Raw genomic sequence first — 23072 nt, 5'->3', positions numbered from 1 at the left:
AAGTACTCAAATAGATACCATTCTAGAAAATTTTACCTCATAAAATGCAGAATGGGGGAAAAATTCAGGGTGGAATAGACTAAACCCAGTAAATAAAATGGAATCCTTTGATTAATATAGAGCAGTGTTTCTTAAAGTGTGGTCCTAGGACCCTTGGGGGCCCCCCAGGACTCTCTCAGGGGTCTGCGAAATCAAAATTATTTGCCAGCCTATGTTGAAAAATAATATTAAAATCCCATCAATCATGAGAAGGGGTAGTAGCAGCAGATGCCTCAATTTTAATTTTTTATACAATAAGTATCGATAAATATAACTCATACAAACAAAAGCTCTTTTGGGATCCTCCATAATTTTTAAAAATGGGAAGGTGTTCTGACAGAAAAAAAAGTTTAAGAAACTGATATAGAGCTATTTTAATAGATGAAGAGAAAGAAATACCCTTTTTATGAGGCTACAATTAACAACAAAGGGCCTCTGGAGAACATCTTGAAATCATAAAGGAACTGAACCAGCTAAAGGAAAAACAATTTAAAAATTGAGTTCTGAGGTTCATCTATGTTTGGAGATGCCAAGAAAGGGGAAAATGAAATAAAAGTTTACAGCTGGCACACACACACACACAAACCACAGTAGGGGAAAGCAAGCAACAAAGTAACTTTTGTAACTGAAGTAACTGAAATTACAGAAACCTTCCCTTTTTCATCTTAGGGAAGGTCGGAAGCTAAAGTAGGAAGCTAACGTCAGTCAAGTCCTTTAATTACTGTTCTCCTCTCAACATTGTGCTGAATCATTATCAGGTAACCTACCTAATTTTGTATCATCTGTAAATATGGTTTGCTTTCCTATCCCATTAACATTAGCATCCCAGGGCCAAAAACTCTTACCAAGTTTGACAAGGTTAGACTGAAGAGCAATCTAGGAATAAAGGGGATTTGCTTAATAATTATGCCCCCAGTCTGCAAAACTGAACATCTTCGGGTAGTTTATAAAATGCATTGCTGAAGTCAAAATCTACCACCTTGACACCGTTCTCCCAATCTTCTGACAGACCTTTTTTTTAATCCTTTTATTTTGAACTGAAACACCATTTTTGTTGTTCTTAGCATCCTCCATTGTGCTTTACTCTTCCTAGTCTCTTTTTACAAAGATACTTACCTCAGAATTACCATTCTATAATTCCTGCTTTTTCTACACTGTCTGCATGGAAGTAATTGCTCCTTTGTCTGTGTTCACTTAATACATATTGCTGTTAGGAAACATACACCCTCCCTATCCTCTGGCTCTGGAAACATATCCCAATGCAAACCAGCAAAGGGAGGGAGGGAGGCCCTAGAACATGTACGGTGGATTTCTTCTTTTTGGGAATGATGCTGTGCTACCGTGCAGTTGATTGTATTCAATTCTGAACACTGAAAACACAATTACATTTATAATACTAAGAATTTTATGATTGCTCCTTATTATGCAAGCAAAAACAAATACAAATGAGCAAATAATCAGCCAGATAATATAATGTAAATCATCATTAAAGTCAACAATTCTATTGATTCAAAACTGAATCCTGGCATCTGCATCCATGCAGTTTTCTTAGTAGCATTATGATTACATCAAGAAATGTTTTGTCTGTTTTTACTCTTTCCATTCAACTTCCCTGGATTATTCCTGCAGCCTAGTGTTTTATGAGAGGCCTGTCTGTGTTACAATGCATGATTTTATATAGCTTGTTCATATCTCCGCTCAGTTGCCTTTTTTCCAAGTCCAAATGTTCTAGTCTATTTTCATTATAAGAAAGGTTTTGAGTCTCCTGATTATTTTGATTGCCTTCTCCTGCAGTTTTTTCTAGCTCTATTATATCCTTGATAACATGTGGCAACCAAAATATATACATTCTAAACATGGATATACCATGTCTAGAAAACGTAGAATGGTTTAATAATGTTGGCTGTTTTATTTCCTAATGATCTTGTAATATGGAATTATTTTTCTCAGCTGCTGCACACCTATCAACCACTTCACTGAGCTCTCCACTACAACCCCAAGATCTTTCTCCTGGTGAATTACAAGCAGCTTAGATCTCATCAGTGTATGGGGGCTTTTTTTTGTCCCAATGGGTTGATAATTCCCCAAGTTGATCTCCTCACAATCATCTTTGGTGTTTGCTACCCTAAACAGTTTAGTATCATCTGCATATTGGGCCAGATTATTATTTACTAAGTCAAGATCTTTAAAGAAAAAACTAACAGCTACTGAACTTCTTCCAATGGCTTCTGAGTGTTAAATAGCTGATAAAACTAGTGTTGCTTTTAATGTGTCACTGACTTCAAGTCAGTCTTCAAGTCCAGATTGTTTTGTTGCCAACCTTTTTTGGAAGTGCTTTGTCACTGTCTCTTTCCTAGGGCTGAGAATGTGTGACTGGCCCAAAATCAGCTGGCTTCTGTGCCTATGAGAGGACCAGAACTCTCAGGCTTGCAGTTTCTACCTCAGTGCCTTTAACCACTACACCAAACTGACTCTAGAGTTTCTTACATATCCAGTTATAATTACAATATTTGAAACGAATATAAGAATATAAGAAAATCTCCCCCCAAAAAGGAAGAGTTGACAGAAATAAAAATTTGCAATGCAGACAAAAATCCCATATAATGACCCCAGTTTTTCATTTCCAGCTGAAACCAATCCTGAAGGTAGTATATTTCCCAACATGTGTGTGACAATATTTGTGAGACAAAAATAATATTAAGTGAAGTAATACACAAATTAATTGCCAGTAAAATAAAGAACCAAAGTAATTGATCCCCATATGCATATAACAATCATTCTCTCTACCATGCATAAATGTACAAGCACACACAATTCCATTCTCCCAGCAGAAACAACAAATGGAAAAAATGGAAGATGGAGGAATGAAAAACTGCTGGGAAGAAAAGAGAAGAAAAGGAGGAATGAAAACAACAGATGGGGCAAGAAACAAGGTAATTGGACAGGGAAGGGAAAAAAGAACGAGCCCTATTTAGACCTTATAGGAAGGAGTTTTAAATATTGTCAGACAAATATATCAACACAGATAAGCCAAACTCCTCTAAGTTCATCATAACCCAAAGTTAGGGTTATGATGAAGGGTTGGCTAATGCAGTGCTGGCTGGGGAATTTGGTATTTGAAGTCCACACATCTTAAAGTTGCTCAGAAACATTGGACTAATGTTATAAGCCATTCACAGAGCTATATCTGCTGTCAGCTGTACCTCCTACCAAATTCTGCAATACCCCATTAACTCAGTCCACAAGAAATTACTTGGGACCTTCACTCATTTTCTCATCTGGTAATTAGGGTACACAATAAAAAAAAGTTGGTGTTGTTGATGCATCCCATAGCATACAAAGACATTTGTTTTGTACAGTTGGTTAGGAAACACTCTGCATAAAGTATGGGCAAATGCTTGGTGTCTTCTTGTCTCTACTAATAAAATATACCTTCTCCAAGGACTTTCTGGTAATTTCCTTGATCCTCTCTATCAACATTCTTTCTTATCTTCACTTTTTCCTTCCCTCCTTCATACCAGACAATTTTTTTTCTATCCATCATCCAATCACATCACATTTGTGCCTGCCACTCATTACCTCAGAACTGGAGTCCCTGAAATTATTTCAGAATTCAATCATTTATGTGGCTTATCCCATGTATGGAATCTTCTATAGGAAGTAAGATAGCAGAAATAATTGAATCTGTTTCCATATAACGTACATTTCTAAGATTCATTCTGTGTAGATCAATTTATGAGAAGATCTTTCCACATTTTGAAGCTCTTTCCACACTCCATGCATTTATACAATTTCTCCCCAGTGTAAAACCTATTATCAAAGACAACATGACTGGTGTGGCCGAAGTTCTATCCACCATCCACACATTAACATGGTTTATATCTCATGTGTACCCTTTTATGGGAAGTAAGATTATCACTCTTGCGGAAGGTCTTTCCACACTCCATGCATTTATATGGTTTTTCACCTGTGTGAATTCTTTTATGGGAAGTAAGGCTACTACTCATACTGAAACTCTTTCCACACTCCATGCATTTATATGGTTTCTCCCCTGTATGGATTCTTTTATGAGTAGTGAGAGAACAGCTCTTCCGGAAGTCCTTTCCACACTCCATGCATTTGTATGGTTTCTCCCCTGTGTGGATCCTTTTATGGGATGTAAGGCAACTGCTCCATCTGAAGCTTTTTCCACATTCTGTGCATTTATATGGCTTTTCCCCTGAGTGGACCCTTTTATGTTCAGTAAGATTAGTAGTACTCCTAAAATTCTTCCCACATTCCATACATTTATATGGTTTCTCCCCTGAGTGGATCCTTTTATGGGAAGTAAAGGAACTCAGGTCACTGAAGCTCTTTCCACACTCAATGCATGTATATGGTTTCTCTCCTGAGTGCATCCTCTTATGTGAAGTAAGGTGACAGCTCCACCTGAACTTCCTTCCACAGTCAATACATTTATATGGTTTCTCCCCTGAGTGGATCCGTTTATGTGAAGTAAGATGACTGCTTAAAGTGAAGCTCTTTCCACATTCCATACATTGATATGGTTTCTCCCCCGAGTGGATCCTTTTATGGGAAATAAGGTGACTACTTATAGTGAAGCTCTTTCCACATTCCATACATTTATATGGCTTCTCCCCTGAGTGGATCCGCTTATGGGAAGTAAAGGAACTCAAGCCACTGAAGCACTTTCCACACTCCAGGCATTTATATGGTTTTTCCCCAGAATGCATCCTTTTATGGGAAGTAAAGGAACTGAAGCCACTGAAGCACTTGCCACACTCTGTGCATTTATATGGTTTTTCCCCAGAATGCATCCTTTTATGGGAAGTAAAGGAACTCAAGCCACTGAAGCTCTTTCCACACTCTGTGCATTTATATGGTTTCTCTCCTGAATGGATCCTCTTATGGTAAGTAAGACCACTGCTCCACCTGAACATCTTTCCACACTCCATACATTGATATAGTTTCTCACCTGTGTGGATTCTTTTATGGGCGTTAAGATTACTGCTCTTGCTGAAGCTTTTCCCGCACTCCATGCATGGATATGTTTTTTCTCCAATTTGGGTAGTTTGATGTAAGGTATGAGGGAGGGACCAATTGTAATTTTGTTCATGTTCCCCAAATTCATATTGTTTTGCTTTATTATGAGTTCTGCAGTATTCACATAAATCTGAATTTTCTCTGAATATTTTTCCACAGGTGAGACACTTTCTTTCTTCTTCATGTCCTTGCTGGGCAAGGAAGAAATGGATTTCTGCCCACTGAGAAGTACAGGATTCTTCCCTCCTCTTGTTTAACAGGTTATCTTCAGACTTTTCTGGTCCCTGTGGATTTTCAAACATCTCTTCTCCAATTTCATTTTTGATTGTTTGTGAATGTTCCACAGATGCCTGTTTATAATTTGCATTCTCTGGCCAACCAACCGCTTGGGAGAAAAAGAAAGAGAAAAATTTATTGCATCTTTAAGGCAGAAAGTGAGGGTGCCTTCAGGGATCAAGCCCAATTAGCTGCCTCTTTTATTTAAACATTACCAAGAGTTTTTCTCATTCCTATTCCTTCTGGACCACAAAGTAGGACTAATCGTTGGAGCATGTATTTTTAACTATACTTCCAGTCTTTCTTATCAGGCCCTGTCTAGGACATAGAACTGGGGAGTACCGACTGAACCAGGATGGTTCACATATCATGTCCCACAGGTTTCCATCTTGTTCTTCATGCTGTTCAGTGTCAACATGAAGCCACTATGTAAGGTAATCTGGAGTTTATTAGTGTGATATCATCAGTAGTGGGAAAGGTAAACTGGAGTTAACTAATAGGGTAACATCCAGTTCCAAGGAAGCAATTGGTTAGATTAAATAATAAGCAAGAAAAAGTTGAAGTTAAAGCAAGAGAAGGCTGTGCTGTTGGAAGACAAGAAACTAAAAACTGAACATGAGAACAGAGGTCCAAACTGCTTAAATGAGGTTCCATTCCCTTGAAAAAGCAGGTCTATAGTCCTGGAATGTTATTTGACCTCAGGTCTCATGAAATCTGCAGGCAGCAGGTGTAACAAGGAGACTTTGAGGCAAATGGAAGCGGGTGGCCACACCTCCTGAAAACCAAGCGAAGTGGTCAATAGGGTCCAATTAGTAGTAATTCTCTGTCTGTGATAAACACTGTGAGTCTATTAGGGCTTCCAAATATCACTGAATGGGAGCATGCACTGTCCTCTCTCTAAGGAGAGCAAGATGATTTTAGCCCTGGCTACCACAGTGAATGGAAAGAACAATTTCTTCCCTCTAAAAAATGAACATATCAACATTTCCTCTAATAAACAAACTGGTTATTTTTTACTAGAAAATACCTTCCCCACTGAACTGAAGCAAGAGCAAACATGAACCTTTACCTATGGAGGCCACATTCCTAGCATTTTCCATCATCACTTCATTGTACAGAATTTTTTGGTTGAAATCCAGCAGATTCCACTCCTCCACGGAAAAGAACACAGCTACATCATCAAAGGTCGGGGAATTCTGAAACAGGAAGAAAACATTCCCAGTTAATGAATAGTTCCAGGAAGTATTTTCAAGGTCTCTTTTAATTGATTAATCCTAAAATTTATTGTAGGGTAAATCTGCATTTTTCCTGGAGAGACTTCCTGTGAGAAAATAGGCAGAGCTCAAACTCCCTGAGTAAGAATCTGATGGGACAAACCTTGGATGTACTATCCATTGCAGCTGAAAAAGTGTCGTGAGACTCCTATTTGATATTTTAACCAATAGTTTATGTTGCCCCTCAGGGGCCAACGTATTCCTCATACAGTACTTATATGATATTGATGGAAGAGATCCTCCAGAAGACAGCATGAGATGCCATCAATTCACAGATAATATACAACTCTAAGCAAGTTTGTTTGTTTATTGAATTTATAGATGCTGCCCATCTCACTATACAAGTGACATGTGGCATTACACATAAAAAACTATAGAAGGCCAACAGAGTGGGGGCCAATCTCACCTCAGAGGGCAAGATATTCCAGAAGGTGGAAGCCACAGCAGAAAAGGCTCTCCTCCTGGACCCCACCAGTCGAAACTCTAGACAACAGGGTCCATAGGGATTTCTCCATGGTCAGACAAATTGGCTAGATTGGCACTAATAAAGTGAAGGGAATTTGCTCTGGAAAAGAGATTTAGGCCATTTTGGACAGCATAGGATGCTCTTCAAATAAATCACAAACTTTGGAGAAGGAGAGGAATCTTCCACTTTACCTGAGTTGGAAGCACAACCGCTGTTTCTGGCACACCACAAAAAAGAGATGTTCCCACAGGTGTCATCAATGTTGTTTTATTCTTTGAGACTGAGATAAAAAAGTGGGAAGTACATGTTCAAAGAGCATCACTGAGAGAAACTAGGCACAAAGGCCATTCTTTCACAAGAGCTATGGTACTTTTGCAAAAGAAAGGAAGTACTAACTCCTGAGGACCCCACTGCATCAGAAGGAACCCTCTATTACCTGATAAGTTCTGAGTTGGATCCTCTTGGGAGGTCTCCCCAAAGGTCAGCTCCTGAGAGGGATAAGACTGATTCCCCCATGCTTCAGAGTGTTCAGTGGCCACCATGAAAGGCTCCTGAACCTGAAACAGCACCCAAGAGAAAAGTAGAAAAAGCATGTTATTATTCTCAGCGCCATAACCCTCTCTGGAAGGACTGAGCTTCTCACACATGTCCTGGGAAGTTATTAAGAAGAGCAATAGAATAATTTGGCAAAACAAGAAATAAAATCTCCTCCTGATGTTTTTAGCCCATGAAAGAAGGCATATTCAGTAACACTGTTTGTAATTATGTTACCCACTGAATTACCATGATTAAAATTTCTCACCTGCTGTTGTCCCTGTTCTTTGTCATTTGCCCTGCTCAGGAGGAAGCCTTCTGCAAGGGCTACAGCTTGAGAACAAGTCTCTGCTCCACACTCCCGGACCCAGCTCTCCATCTCTGGGGGCAGGATGGCCAGGAACTGCTCCAGGACTACCAGGTCCAGCATCTGAGCTTTTGTGTTTTTTTCTGGTCTCAGCCATTCACGATGAATTTGATGGAGTTGGCTGCAAAGTTCTCGGGGTCCCTTAGACTCCTGGTAGCAGAATTCCTTGAAGGAGGGACTTTGTACAGTCCAACTGGTGATATTTTTTTCCTGGCCGTCCTGACCGTTTTTTCCCATGCATTTCCCAGCTGTCCCAATCAGGGCAACACTGGGGCCTCTTCCTTCTCCTTCCGTGTTGGATGATGCCGCTTTTTCTCTGTGGAGAGATGCTGTTTCAAAAAAATCCAAAGGTTCCTCTAGATCTCCAAAGCAGTGTTTGTTTTTGGGATCAGAATGGCAAGAACAGCTCCCTTTAGACATCTTGGGGATGTGGAATCCTGGTCCCTGGATATCCAGAATCTGCACACGCAACAGAAGATGCTTTTAGCACACAACCTAGGAGGGGGGGGGGAAACCACTTTAGAGGAATCTGAAATTTCTCCAAGGCATCAAGACAACATTCTTGTTCAAGTCTTTGCCATCTGGAATCTCTTTATAAAACCCACCCAGACTTAGATGAAACCTGCAGATGGGGCCCAGCTTCCCCACAATGGAAACTTTCTTCTGCATGGAGGAATTGTTCCTCTGTAGAGTCTTTCTTTGTCTCGGCCTCCCTAAAAGCTTTGAGCAGAACAACTAATCATCTCAAGGAACCATGGTCCTCTGAGCTAGAGATGTCTCAGGATGCCACAGGCATAGGCAGCCCTTCGCCTTGAGTTTGGAGCCAAGATGGAACCGAGTCTAAGCCTTCAACTTGGGATAGGCTTTCCCGCAGAGTTCCAAGGATGCAAGCCAGCTGTGCACCCCCTAGAAACGGGTCCTCTGACTAGGAAGAACAGAAGATTCAAGCTTCGGGAGTTTTTTGCCTGCAGGACAGGTTCTCCAGCACTGAGCAGGACCCCACCCATGGCTGGGAAAAGGGGCCATGGGACGGAGAGGCCCCAGGGTGGCTCAGAGGCCAAAGAGAGCCAGCCTGATGCTTCCTCCCAGGAAGCTCACTGAGGAAGAACTTTTCAAGAGTCCTAAGTCATCTTTGCTGCTGCTGCTGGGAATTTCAGGAAAAGAACAAAGCTGCCCTGAACCAGGAGGGGCTCTGCCTTGGCCTCCCCCTGCCCCCGCTTCCTTTCTGAGCCTCCTCACCCACTGGCTATAGGGAATAGAAGAATCTCCCCGTCCTTTCGCCGGTGCAAGGCTGCCCGCAATGGCTTCAACCCTTTAAGGAAACTCCCCAGCCAAGAAAGATCCGAAAAAGGAAATGTTTTTCTTGCCTGGAGTGGGGAAGAGCCAGAGCTGGGAATGGGCCGGGAAAAATCCGAGTCTAAGTTTCAGGCTTCCCACCCCGCCCAGCAGGGCTCAGAATCTCGGGAAAAGGTCTGCAGGAGAGTTTGGGCTCCAGCTTCCTTGCAACCTCCGCGAGCGCGACTCCTGCTTGCTAGTGGCACAGCTGCAGCCTGGTGGGTAGGTCTCTCTTCCCGCAAGGACTTTCAGCAGCCTCTTTTCTCCCCGCTGACTAGGGTTAAAGGCAGAGAGCGCCTCTTCCTAGAAAGCTCACACCCGGGTGGGGGACGGTCACTTCCTGCCCTCCCCTTCAAGGTCGTGGCCAGATGCCTTCCCAGAGCAAAATTCTTTGTTCGGCTTCGGCTTAACTGGAAAACGAGGATGTTGTCGTCGGACACAAAGGTTTGCAGGATTGCGCCATCTAGCGAAGCCCGCCTGCAAAGCCTACAGAAATTGGGTGGGCGGAAGAGTGGGATGGCTGCCCAGGGATGCTTGGTGGAAGGCCAGAATTTGAGATTAGGGCTTGTGTAGCTCCGTTTGGGGCTTTTCCCAAAATGTCCGTATCCTCACCTCAATATCCTCTTGGGACATCTCTTAGAAAACCAGGTGTGGTGATGCCATGAAAATTGGATGATGCTCTTTTACAGAGAAAACCCATCAGAACCAAAAATGGAGACCTTTTCCCCAAGAGTTTCCTGAAATCGTCATTTTCCCATAATGGCCAGTTATCTGCAGTTGAAAGCGCTACTTAAAACTATTATCCTGTCTTCACTACTGGGGATACTTGAAAAGCCCATCAGGATGGAGAATTGTTTGGATTCTTAATTTTCTCCATTTGTCCCACCTTTGACCTGTCCAACCTACTCTAGACTTGGAAATAAAGCAAGTCCAGTTCTGGGCATTTCTTCATTTTTTTTGTCCCTTGACATCAACAGAAGAATCAACAAACTTTCTGATGATATCCTTGTTAATAAAAAGGTACAAACTGCCCTAGTGAACATACCTTGGATTCATGTTTCAGCAAATAACTCCAGACCAGAAAAGTTATACTGAGTGAAGAGCCAGAGAGCCTTGTGCTGTTCAGTGTTTCAATGGGGTGGGGGATGGTTGTGGTTTTGGAACTGGTAGTAAATGGGAGTGTGCGGTGAGGTTGGAATGTTCCACATTCTTGTTAATGATGTGGATTAAGGGGTTGAGAGCATGATGATAACATTCACCTGTGTCAAAACTCAGGAGTACTAACTGTTTAGAAGGTTGAGAAAGGTCTAGACAGGTTTGAATGGTGGACCAAAGTGAACAGGGTAAGGTTGAACAGGGAGAAATGTAATCTCTTGCACCTGGGGAGGAAACAATGAAAGGTTCAAGTATGGGATAGGGAGTCCCTAGCTTTGCCATTGTACTTTTGAAAGAGAGTGTTTTATGTGAGTGAATCCTTTTATGGGAAATAAGTAGACCATTCTGAGTAAAACCTTTTCCACACTGCACGCACATATTTTTCCCCAGTGTGGATCCTTTTATGGGAAGTAAGTAGACCATTTTGAGTAAAGCTCTTTCCACACTCCATGCATTGACATGGTTTCTCCCCTGCATGGAGTGTCAGAATCCTCGCAAGATTTAATTGTAGTGTTAGGCACTAGCGTTTGTTTATTCGTTTACCCAAGTTTAGAGAACCAAATTAACTTGAGACGAGGCATTTTATCTAACAAATGTTTTATTGGGCCAAGAAACATCTGGATGGGTCATTCAACACCGTGGCAAAGTGTTGAAAAGAACCACACCTTGCAAAGCAAACAACAAAGATTTTATAGACATCCACAAACGTAATCAAATTGTACATCCCCTCATCCCCATATAAGGAAATGCAGGGATAGTCTAAGAGGGGGAAAAAGGTGGATCCCAGAAGAAGAAAGTAAGCTCAACTTTCTTCTCCTGTTACCAAGGGAATAGCCCATATCGGTCCTTATCTCTTCTTTGTTCCTCTTTGGAATTTCTTCTGGCCTTCTTTGTAACTTCTTTAGAATTTGGTGTCTCTGCCTGCCCAGTACGAATCTAATTTATAGCTTACTTGTTCAGTCAGGCATCTGGCTAATTGCTTCTAAAGGAAATGGGATGGGGGAATGGTGTACTCTCTTGGAAGGCAATCAGGCATTCAACAAAGAGATAAGGTGGGGGAAAGAAACGCTGTGCTCTTTACAAAGCAAGTTGATCTTTTATAAATAAGATAGAGTGCACTGTTACATGCATGTTAAATATATATACAAAATATAAAATCATATATTAAAATAATGCCCTTCATTTCCTCCCTTTGCTTTTGAACATAAGATGCTTCTTATGTATGTGATTTTACTTATACGTTTTCAGAAGAAAGCAAAGGATCATAAGTTTGGCAGATGTTTGTGCTTGATTTCTGGGGGCTGCAATTACAGTTAAACCATCAATCATGGAAACAACATTTCATATAAGGGAAAGTAAACAAAATAAAAACAAAAGTCTAACAAAAGCCAATAAAATTATTAATCATATGCGTTTTCAGTCAAAAAAGCAATCACCAAACCATCCAAGATTTAGCCCTCCTGTCCAGGTCTGAACTGGAACATACACATCTGGCCTGTAATTTTTCATCTATTTGGAAACAACAATAAGATTAAATTTACCACATCTCTCTTCTTTTCCTTTCCTTCTTTCTTTCACTTTCTCCACTCCTTCCTTCCTTCTTACACACACATATTCTCACTGAGGCAGTTAACAGTGCACAGCCATTGCTCATCACACATCCTGTTGCCTGCATCTGCTTGCTCACTCGCTCTCTTTCTCGTTACATCCATAAACCTTTTCCTGTGAGCTTTCACTAAACCTCCCAGTGAAAGTCTCAGTCAAATACATATTACCAATGGTTGTACCCCTTCTTGTGGGTTCACAGGGGCTTCCATTGATTTGTTTACTACCACTCTTGGCAACGAAAGGTTTACAAAATATGAGGAGTCTTCCCATTGTCCCTCTTGGGACCTTTGGGGAATAGGGAAAACAATTTTTTTCTTCTTGCTCTTTAAGAGCCAAGGGAGGAGATCGAACTGGGCGTAGACAGATTTATCCAGACACCAGTTCTCTCTCACTTTTCTTTACACAATAGTTACTCTGGATCCTCTAGTTAAATACACATCTTTGATCTGTTTTATAGGTACATACATAGCTTTCATCATCGTGATTATAAACCATCAAAACCACTATAGAACAAACATTCACATCAATTCTTCTCACTCCCACTCGTTTCTTAGGTTCATGAGGATCATGTTGCTGAACACATGTTGGTGTTTTTATCTAGCATTTTTACTTTAAGAGCAACAGGCCCATTCTCAATATCATCCTCTTAAGTGTATAAAAATAAGCTTAAGCGATTCCACTCTGGGGTCTTTTTCCCAGTGAAAACCAACTTAGTCCTGATTTTGTACCACCATTCTGCTGAGACAGGAAGGGCTTAGTGAACCCCTGGGGCTATAGATAAACATACCCAACAATCCTTTGCTATTTTGGGTTGCCTTCCTGCAGCAGAGTTTGGGACAAAACCACAGTATGTATCACACATATTATACATATAAATTGGTGTAAAAGGGGGTGGTTTCCAAACTCCATACCTTTGGATATAAGCATCAATATTGTCAACCAAAAGAAACACTTCAATTATCAATAGGCTTATGATCAAATTCTTCAAACACACACTCTTTGATCTGTCCCTGGGCATCCAGGGCATTAAGACATCTCTCTCTAATAAATAATAATCAGTCCCATTTTATCTTTTCCCTAAAAGGTGCGGGGAAACCAACAACAAAGGAAAAATATTTCAAAACAAACAATCAACACAATGAAAACAATATCAGTTTCATAACTTGGTTTGTGACCAAGCCAGCACGTCTAGGAGTCGTGTGGCTGGTAAAATCTATGATGCCAAATCTTCTGATTGTTCTTGAATTAGGTCGCTACCGGTAGACCTAATCAATCTTTGAAAAGATCTGTTGGAGAAGCTAGAGAGCGCTGCAATTTTAATTTGAGTCCATTGACCGAGGAAACTTGCCAAATATCTGGGGGTTCCTTCACCTGCCTGATCCTGGATCCGTGCACCCAAGCTTTGATGCCCTCGATTTTTACAGCAGTTGGCATGCTCAGTAGGACTTGCTTCGGCTCGGACCACTTCAGATCAGTGCAGGATGGGAACAGCTCCTTCACTCTGACCCACTGGCCTGGCTGGGCGATGGGTGATACGTCAGGAGCAATTGGCAAGGCATCTCGGACCTGCAGGAAAATCTTTTCCACCAGTCCAGGCAGTTTGCACTTCATGAAATACAAACAGTCTCCCATAAAACATTTGAAGGGGGACAGCAATAGTGGCCCTCTGGGCATAGCTCTGATACATGTTGAAACAAGGGAAAATATTTTTGGGCCACGGCAACAGTCTCTTTGCAAGCTGAGCTTTTAAAGTGTGATCTTCAGCCCCCTTTCATGTCTCCAGCTTCAGCCCTCTTCAGCCTCGGCTAAAGCCTGAGGCTTGTAATTAAAATGTGAATGCCGAGGAATGTCCAGGAATTTACTGACTTGTTGAGTGACTTCAAAGGTGAAGTGCCAGCCGTTATCTGATTTAATCTTTTAGGGACCGAGAATCTTGGAATGATGTGCTCCTCTAGGGCCCTAACCACTACACACTGAAATGAAGCAGGGAAGGCTTCAGGCCATCCGGAGAACAAATCTACAAAGACCAAAAGATGATTTTTGGGTCCTTTTTGTGAAGTTCAATAAAGTCCACTTGCCAGGCTTCTCCTGGATATTGAACAGTACGGAGGTGGCCTGGAGGGGTAAGTTTATCACTCTTTGGGTTATTTCTGTGGCAGATGGTGCATTGAGCCACAGCTGATTGGCAAAGTGCCTCAACTTCTTGTTGCTGTATCTTTGAGAAAGCCACTTAAAAGATTTGGGGCCACAGTGGGCCATGGCTTTTGACAACCATCCACAGGATTTGAAGAGGCAGTTAAACACGGTTGTCCACCACCCATCCTTCCACTTTCCTTGTGAATCAAGATGATCTCTCTAATCATAGAGAGGGGAAGTGGGTGATCAGGCTCTACAGGAATGAGGGGCAAAAGTTGGTGACTTTCTGCAGGCATGACATCACTCCCACGAGCAGCTTGTTTTGCCCAATAATCGGTAGCACGATTGCCTTGGGAGATTTCACCTTGATCAGTCTGGTGGCCTCTATAATGAACTATTGCTAATTGGGTAGATCAAGAAGAGATTTCATTTTCAGGGCTTTTCCATTCCACATATCCTCGGGCCTTCCAAAAAGCAGCATGTGTGTGAGCGGCTGTCAGTAAAAATGTTGGCAAAATAGCAAGCTTCTATGAGGGCTAACAGTTCAGCTGCTTGGGCTGACCAGTGGGAGGGCAATTTACATAGTAAAATAGGTTTATCAGTGGTGACCACAGCCAAACCTGTCTGGCGGACCCCATTTTCAACAAAAGAAGAACCATCAGTCCAAAACTGACATTCTGCCAAGTTAAAGGGCTCAACTTGGAGGTCAGGGCGAATTCCAACAATAGTCTCTAAAACCTGATGGCAGTCATGGGGGCCTTCTGATGGGCCAGCCAACCTCTGATGGTCGAGGCAGGAGGGTGGCTGGGTTGAGCTGTTCACAGCGAAACAATTTAATTGAATCATTTTCCAAAATTAAGCTGGCATATTTAGTCAATCGGGCTGAAGTAGCCCATGCAGGAAGTTTTTGTTCCAGCAATGTTTGAACAGAGTGGGGGGTGCAGACATCTTTTCTGTCTCTTAAATTAAAAGCGCTGTAGCTGCAATTAAACGAAGGCAAGAAGGCCAGCCTTTTACCACAGCATCCATGATTTTGGATAAATAAGCAATAGGAATCCTTTTCAGGTCTTAATTTCTGGGTGAAGACTCCTAGTGTGCATCCTTGTTCTTCAATAACAAACAAATCAAAGCCTTTAAACTGATCAGGAAGGGCAAGGGCCACAGCAATAGCAAGAGAGTCTTAATTTCTTTCAAACAGATTGATTTTTACTTTAGCCCATATCCAAGCCATATCTTTCTGAATGAGTTGGTAAAGAGGCTTGGCAAAGAGGGAATATCCAGGAATATCCTTTAACAGCAAGGTGATTGAGGAAAAATGCAGAGATGGTTTCTATGGCTTCTTTAATCTTTCCAGCCAAAAGGAGATTATCAACATAAAGAAGCAGAGAATTCCCATTGGGGGAAAAGTCCTTTAAATCTGGGGACAAAGCAGCAACAAACAGCAGCCGCTGTAGGGCTGTTTCTGTACCCCTGGGGGAGCCTTATGTCAGGATCTACGCAAACCAGATTCTTCGATTGTTTTAATATGCTGTAATTACTAATTATACTTTTGCTTTAATTGCTAAACATAGATCAATAGTGTAATGCTGGGAATGTTATTCTAACCGTTTGCTTGACCTGCCATAAGGGGGGGAAGGAGGAGGCCAGGTGCCGTTATCTCTATCTTGAGCCAGACATCCAAGGCCAGGACGTGTGAGAACTGGAGGAAGGCGCGAAGAGCTGCAAGTGGGAATAGAAACCTAGAAGGGGGGGAAGTTGGGCTTAAAAAGACAAGGCTTTGCTATGTTCAGGCAGACTCAACAAACTATGATGCTGTGCGTTTCTCCTAAATAAAGAAATCTGTAATGGAACTCTTTGGACTCCAGAGGATTTACTGAACTTTGGGATTGAGTGTGCAGACTCTGACACCTTGTCCAGAAAAGCTGACATTCTTATCTTGTAGTGGGATCCTCCCACTCCAAAACAAAATATTGCTGGCACTCCTTAGCTAAAGGAATGCAGGAAAAAGACATCCTTGAAATCAATAACTGTGTACCATACTTGGTCACTAGACAAGGTGGTCAATTAATATTTTAATTCCCAGGCGTGCTTCCCATCTAATAGGATATTGCTTGATCGAGATGGGTTGTGCCTCAGGAAGCAACTGAGCCATGTGGGGCTTGGCAAACCGAGCAAACCCTGGTTTCCCTTGATACCACACCCGTGGGTCAATCTGGGTGTTATCAAGTGGGCTGGCTTCAGTTGGCTTGGATAAAAACAAAAATAAGCCTGTTCTGGGGGAAGGTGAAAACTCAAGCCTTAATCACTGAATTAAATGATAACTCTTAATTTTCCTAATAGGTCCCAACCAAAAAGATTAATGGGACAATGTGGCATGAGCAAAAAGAATAATCCAATTGAGGTCCCTGGGAACGACGACTGAAAGAGGTTGACTGATTGGTGCCATTTCCATAACTCCTGTTGCACCAATTATGGGAGCAGAGGAAATGGTCAGGCAAGGGATATTTTTGTCATTTAAAACACCATAAGTTGCATCTATATCAATGAAAAAATGATAGGGTTGGCATTTAACTCAACCAGAGGATGGGGGAAAACAAAAGCCCTCTGGAGTCCCTTTAGTATGAACTGTTCTCAGGGTAAAATTCAGAGACTTGAGCACTTAAAAAAGAAAAAGGGGTCCAGACCTCTGCTGAAAGTTTTGAGGTCTGCCTCTCTGTGGCTCTTGGCCTTGCAGTGTTGGTCTTTTTCAGCCTCTGTTGGCCCTTGAAGGTTGGGCATCAGGCTTGGCATTCCACCAACATTTATTTCTCCAGTGGCCAATTTGCTCACATTTTGCACATTGTTCTTTCTGTATGAGTCTCTGAGCGGGAGGATTTTTGCCTCCCTTTGCTTTGTGGGCGAATGGCCAGTGCAAGAAGAGATGCTTGTTTATGCATTCTCTTATCTTTTTTTTTATATGAAAATAAACAGTGAAAGCCATCTGGATAAGAGTTTCAAAATTTTGGGTTGATGGGACAGGTAACTTTTGGAGCTTTTTCCTAATACAGTGGTACCTCGGGATACGAACGGCTCTACTAACGAACTTTTCGGGTTACTACCAGCTCCGGCCGCAAAAATTTACCTCGATGTGTGAACTCCGCCTCGGGATATGGTCATTTCCTTCTTCTTCTGCTATGTCTTGTGAGCCCATTTTTTTATTGGGTGAGATGCTGTTCCAAATAAATCCAAAGGATCTCCTGGTTCTACAAAGCAACTTCCAATCATAGGAGAATGGCAAGAAGAGCTCTCTTGGGGATCAGCAATTTTAATATATAATTAGAAACTTCATACACAATGGAAGATGCTTTCAGTTCCCATGCTAAGGTGAAAAAGAAACACAAAGTCACAAAAACAGGGAAAAACATCAACTGTACTCCAGAACATTGTCTTAACATTGTTGTTCAGAAATCTTTGCTCTCTGGAAACTTATTATTATAAGTACTATAAGTGTTTTCACACTGCACACAGCTTCCCCCCTTTTCCAAAAAGTAACCTTTCTAATTTCAGCAGACTCACCTGCACATTTTCTCTTTTTCTTGGCAATGCTTCAAGCTTTGCCGTGTTAGGAAATTAATCCAGACCAGGGTGTCAAAAGCCTCTGAACTGCAAATGGCTTGGATAGTCTTAGCAGATGTTGTTGTTCAGTTGTTAAGTCGTGTCCGACTCTTTGTGACCCCATGAACCATATTGCGCCAGGCCTTCCTGTCCTTCACTGCCTCCCTGAGTTTGCTCAGTTTCATGCTCATTGCTTCAGCAATGCTATCTAACCATCTCATCCTCTGCCGTCCTCTTCTCCTTTTGCCTTCAATCTTTCCCAGCATCAGGGTCTTTTCCAAAGACTCCTCTCTTCGCATTAGGTGACCAAAGTATCTGAGCTTGAGCTTCATTATCAATCCTTCCAATAAGCAATCAGGGTTGATTTCCTTTAAGATTGACTGGTTTGACCTCCTAGCAGTCCAGGGGACTCTTAAGAGTCTTCTCCAGCACCACAGTTCAAAGGCATCAATTCTTCGGCGCTCAGCCTTCTTTATGGTCCAGCTCTCACAGCCATACATTACTACCAGAAAAATCATAGCTTTGACTATGCAGAACTTTGTCGGCAAGGTGACGTCTCTGCTTTTTAATATGCTATCTAGGTTTGCCATAGCTTTCCTCCCAAGGAGCAAGCGTCTTTTAATTTCATGGCTGCAGTCTCCGTCTGCGGTGATCTTGGAGCCCAAATAAATGAAGTCTGTTACTGCTTCCATTTCTACCCCTTCTATTTGCCAGGAATTGATGGGTCCAGATGCCATGATCTTAGTTTTTTTAATGTTGAGTTTCAAGCCAGCTTTCACACTCTCTTCTTTCACCCTCATCAAGAGGCTCTTTAATTCTTCTTCACTTTCTGCCATTAGGGTGGTATCGTCTGCCTATCTGAGGTTATTGATGATTCTCCCTGCAATCTTAATTCCGGTTTGTGATTCTTCCAGCCTGGCATTTCTCATGATGTAAGCTCCGCGGGACAGGGTGAGCTCCTGTCCCTTGTCCTAGCTCCTTGCTCACCCAGCAATTCGAAAGCTATTCCATCTGCGAGTAGATAAATGGGTAATCCCGTTTAGATGGGAGGAACCGGCGGTGCTGCGCAGGGGAGCAAAATATCGGTGCTGGCCGAACTCTGAATGCAGCCAGCATGAGCGGAGAGTGGCGAGGAAGATCTATGGAGGAGGAAAAGCCCGGATGACCCCCTAGCGACCCCTGCCGGTCACACAGCGTAATTAATTGTATAATTGTATTATATGTACTTTGTGAGCTGCCCAGAGTTCCCCATTGGGGGGAGATGGGCGGACAATAAATCGAATGTAATAAATAAATAATAAATAAATAAATAAATAAATAAGCAGGGTGACAGTATACAGCCTTGTTGTACTCCTTTCCCTATTTTGAACCAATCGATTGTTCCGTGACTGGTTCTAATTGTTGCTTCTTGGCCCGCATACAGATTTCTCAGGAGACAGGTAAGATGGTCTGGTACCCCCATCTCTTTAAGAATTTGCCACAGTTTGTTGTGATCCACACAATCAAAGGCTTTTGCATAGTCAATGAAGCAGAGGTAGATATTTTTCTGGAACTCTTGTGCTTTCTCCATGATCCAGCGAATGTTGGCAATTTGATCTCTAGTTCCTCTGCCTCTTCGAAACCCAGCTTGTACATCCAGTAGTTCTTGGTTCACGTACTGCTGAAGCCTAGCTTGTAGGATTTTGAGCATAACCTTGCTAGCATGTGAAATGAGTGCAATTCTGTGATAGTTTGAGCATTCTTTGGCATTGCCCTTCTTTGGAATTGGAACGTAAACTGACCATTTCCAATCCCGTGGCCACTGTTGTGTTTTCCAAACTTGCTGGCATATTGAGTGCAGCACTAACAGCATCATCTTTTAGTATTTTAAATAACTCAGCTGGAATACTGTCATCTCCACTAGCTTTGTTGTTAGCAATGCTTCCTAAGGCCCACTTGACTTCACTCTCTAGGATGTCTGGCTCAAGGTCAGTGACCACACCAACATGGACATCGGGGACATTAAGATCTCTCTTGTATAGTTCTTCTGTGTATTCTTGCCACCTCTTCTTAATCTCTTCTGCTTCTGTTAGGTCCCTGCCTTTTTTGTCCTTTATCATGCCCATCTTTGTACTAAACGTTCCTTTGATATCTCCAATTTTCTTGAAGAGATCTCTAGTCTTTCCCATTCTATTGTTTTCCTCAATTTCTTTGCATTGTTCATTTAAGAAGGCCTTCTTATCTCTCCTTGCTATTCTCTGGAAATCTGCATTCAGTTGCTTATATCTTTCCCTTTCACCCTTGCTTTTCACATTCCTTCTTTCCACAGCTATTTGTAAAGCCTCATCAGATAGCCATTTTGCTTTCTTGCATTTCTTTTTCCTTGGGATGGTTTTAGTTGCTGCCTCCTGTACAATGTTACAGACCTCCGTCCATAGTTCTTCAGGCACTCTGTCTACCAAATCTAATCCTCTAAATCTATTCATCACCTTCACTGCGTACTCATAAGGAATATGATCTAAGTCATACCTGAGTGGTCTAGTGGTTTTCCCTACATTCTTCAATTTAAGCCTAAATTTTGCAGTAAGAAGCTCATGATCTGAGCCACAGTGAGCTCCTGGTCTTGTTTTTGCTGTCTGTATAGAGCTTCTCCACCTTTGGCTGCAAAGTATGTAATCAATCCGGTTTCGGTATTGACCATCTGGTGATGTCCATGTGTAGAGTCGTCTCTTGTGTTGTTGGAAAAGAGTGTTTGCTATGACTAGCTTGTTCTCTTGACAGAACTCTATTAGCCTTTGCCCTGCTTCATTTTGTACTCCAAGGCCAAACTTGCCTGTTATTCCAATTACTCCTTGACTTCCTACTTTAGCATTCCAATCCCCTATGATGAAAAGGACATCTTTTTTTGGTGCTAGTTCTAGAAGGTGTTGTAGGTCTTCATAGAACCGGTCAACTTCAGCTTCTTGGGCATCAGTGGTTGGGGCATAGACTTAGATTACTGTGATGTTGAATGGTTTGCCTTGGATACACACTGAGATCATTCTGTCGTTTTTGAGGTTGTACCCCATTACTGCCTTTCCCACTCTCTTACTGACTATGAGTGCAACTCCATTTCTTCTAAGGGTTTCTTGCCCACAGTAGTAGATATAATGGTCACCCGAATTAAATTCACCCATTCCCGTCCATTTCAATTAGCTGATTCCCAAGATGTTGATGTTCAATCTTGTCATCTCATGTTTGACCACATCCAGCTTGCCTTGGTTCATAGATCTTACATTCCAGGTACCTATACAATATTGTTCTTTACAGCATCGGACCTTCTTTTCGCTTCCAGATACATCCACAGCTGAACGTCCTTTCGGCTTTGGCCCAGCCGCTTCACTCTTTCTGGAGCTACTTGGAATTGCCCTCCGCTCTTCCCCAGTAGCATATTGGACACCTTCCGACCTGAGGGGCTCATCTTCTGGCGTCATATCTTTTAGCCTTTTAACATTGTCCATGGGGTTTTCTTGGCAAGGATACTGGAGTGGGTTGCCATTTCCTTCTCTTAGCAGTCTTAGCAGATGCTGAACTTTAACAGAACCGTTCCTATAGCTCACAACTGGCCTTTCCTCCAGGCTCCCCAGGAAACAAAAGTTCTGTGCGCCCTCTAAATACAGATCCCTTAACTGGAAAAACAGAGGTTGGACTCTGCGGTTTTTCTGCCTCCGGGACAGACTCCCCGCCGAGCCAGGGCCCCTCCCCAGACTGGGAAAGGGGCCATGGGGGGAGCCGTCCCAGGCTGGCTCAGAGGCTGAATGCTTCCTTCCAGGGAGCCGAGCGAGGGAGGGCTTTGCAAACCTCCAGGGCGTCTGCAGTTGGGGACCGCCTGGGAATTGCCAGGAAAAAGAAAGTGGAGCTGAACCAGGCGGGGCTCTGCCTGGCTCTCCTCCCCCCCCTCCCCGCTTGGCCACCCAGGTTTCTTCCGGGATAAAGCATCCCCACCCGCCCCCTTCGCCAGGCTGAGGCTGCAGGTGATGCCCCAACCCTGAAAAGAGGAAGACCCGAAGAAGGGGCCATTTCCCTCGCCTGGTGTAAGAGGCAGATCCGGGCTCCAGGTTTCTCTCACCCACCCCCTCGGGACTCCGAGCTCCATCCCACCGACCTGGAGGATTGGAGTTGGAGAGTAGCACGCAGCAGGATCACGCGCGAGACTCACTTTTGGCCAGAATTTCAGGGAGCCCTTTGGCTGAAAAATGAGGCGGTTTGCGAAAGGGTGCCAACTAGTGGATCCCGCGCTCAGCGCCTGGGCGAACCCAGCGGGGGAGAAGGAAAGAACGTCAAGGGGATTCCCCAGGAGGGTGGCGGGGAACATTTGGAACCTACAGGAAAGAAAACGTTTGAAGGGGTGGAGCTAATATTTACTCCCTGTCTGTCAGGAGCATCCGAAGTACGAAAGAAAGACTCTCCTCCTCCTAGTAAAATAATAGTAGTGCTGAATGATTCTGCCCCAAAGTCCTTCTCTAGCGACTGTATTGAAGATATTAAGAACAATTTTTTGAGGAACAGAAACTGATCTGAGGTAATAAAAGATGGCGGCTGTGGCACCTGGGGAGAAGCTGTGGGAGAGCAAAATGGAGGTCCTGAAGGAAAGAAAAATCAAGAATATCGAAGGAAACCCAGATCCTAAATGGAAAAAGATGAAGTTCTAGAAAATTTTACTTCAGAAAATGCGAAATGGTGGAAAAACGAGAGGCAGATTTATCTAATCCTCCGTGAATGAAATGGATCCTTTGAAAGGAGTGAAGAGAGGACGAGAGATGGCAACTAAATATTGGAGCACTGATGCAAAGCTCTTTTAATAAAAGCTTGTGAGGAGAAACAGCTATTTTTATGAGGGGTTAGTAGATCAAGTCAATTCATAGCCAGTCCTGCATGCCAGCTTTCCAGGAAAGAGAAGACTAAAGACAGGCTGTCTCTGCAAATTATTCACAATTCCTGTTCAGATGGCTGATAAACTGTTAATGGGCTAAGCCCTACCTTAGGCAGGAAACAGATATGCCCTGATGACATCAAATATGCTGTTCTCTTTCAGTTTCCTATAGACCCAAGACCTTCAGTTAGCATAAAGATCACAGTAGAGCATGGTATAATATTCTATAAAATATTTTTCTCCTCCATAACCTAATTGACCAATGCACTAACTTCTACGTATAACTGCAGTTTTAAAAGTGATTTTCACTTCATTTTTAAATGATCTGCTCAGAAGTTCCAGAGTCTCCTTTTC

The 23072-nt window shown here is 42.6% G+C and overlaps 1 protein-coding gene and 1 long non-coding RNA gene across 3 annotated transcripts; both read right to left on the bottom strand.

Annotated features, from left to right (window-relative positions):
• Positions 1 to 859: 859 nt before the first annotated feature.
• On the bottom strand, positions 860 to 10088 carry LOC112542396 (uncharacterized). The gene is made up of 6 exons (XM_025175130.2): positions 9367 to 10088; positions 7901 to 8458; positions 7535 to 7655; positions 7290 to 7378; positions 6428 to 6554; positions 860 to 5467 (listed from the first exon to the last, which is right to left on the bottom strand). Exons 2-6 carry the CDS (start codon positions 8417 to 8419, stop codon positions 3906 to 3908), a joined length of 2418 nt encoding a protein of 805 aa, XP_025030898.1. The 5' UTR covers positions 8420 to 8458; positions 9367 to 10088; the 3' UTR covers positions 860 to 3905.
• Positions 10089 to 15839: 5751 nt separating this feature from the next.
• On the bottom strand, positions 15840 to 22166 carry LOC148214500 (uncharacterized). 2 transcript variants are annotated; one of them, XR_015798059.1, is made up of 2 exons: positions 21951 to 22166; positions 15840 to 17591 (listed from the first exon to the last, which is right to left on the bottom strand). It is a non-coding gene; the product is annotated as an uncharacterized LOC148214500 (long non-coding RNA). The 2 variants fall into 2 exon arrangements; XR_015798058.1 differs by having other exon boundaries at positions 22005 to 22166.
• Positions 22167 to 23072: the final 906 nt, after the last annotated feature.

Source organism: Python bivittatus, unplaced genomic scaffold, assembly GCF_059951505.1.
Source record: "Python bivittatus isolate LINGU-HERP-01145 unplaced genomic scaffold, Pbiv_v1 ctg000650_np1212, whole genome shotgun sequence".
In the NCBI taxonomy this organism is placed as follows: domain Eukaryota; kingdom Metazoa; phylum Chordata; class Lepidosauria; order Squamata; family Pythonidae; genus Python; species Python bivittatus.
Note: the sequence above shows the minus strand (reverse complement) of the source record. Positions and strands in the feature narration are given on the sequence as shown.

Excerpts from the sequence above, each read along its gene's own strand:
- LOC112542396 (XM_025175130.2), bottom strand. The coding sequence starts at position 8,419 with ATGTCTAAAGGGAGCTGTTCTTGCCATTCTGATCCCAAAAACAAACAC. Across the intron at positions 7,656-7,900 it reads AAGAACAGGGACAACAGCAG|GTTCAGGAGCCTTTCATGGT; the intron begins GTGAGAAATTTT and ends GTGCTGTTTCAG. Across the intron at positions 7,379-7,534 it reads TCCAACTCAGAACTTATCAG|TCTCAAAGAATAAAACAACA; the intron begins GTAATAGAGGGT and ends TTTTTATCTCAG.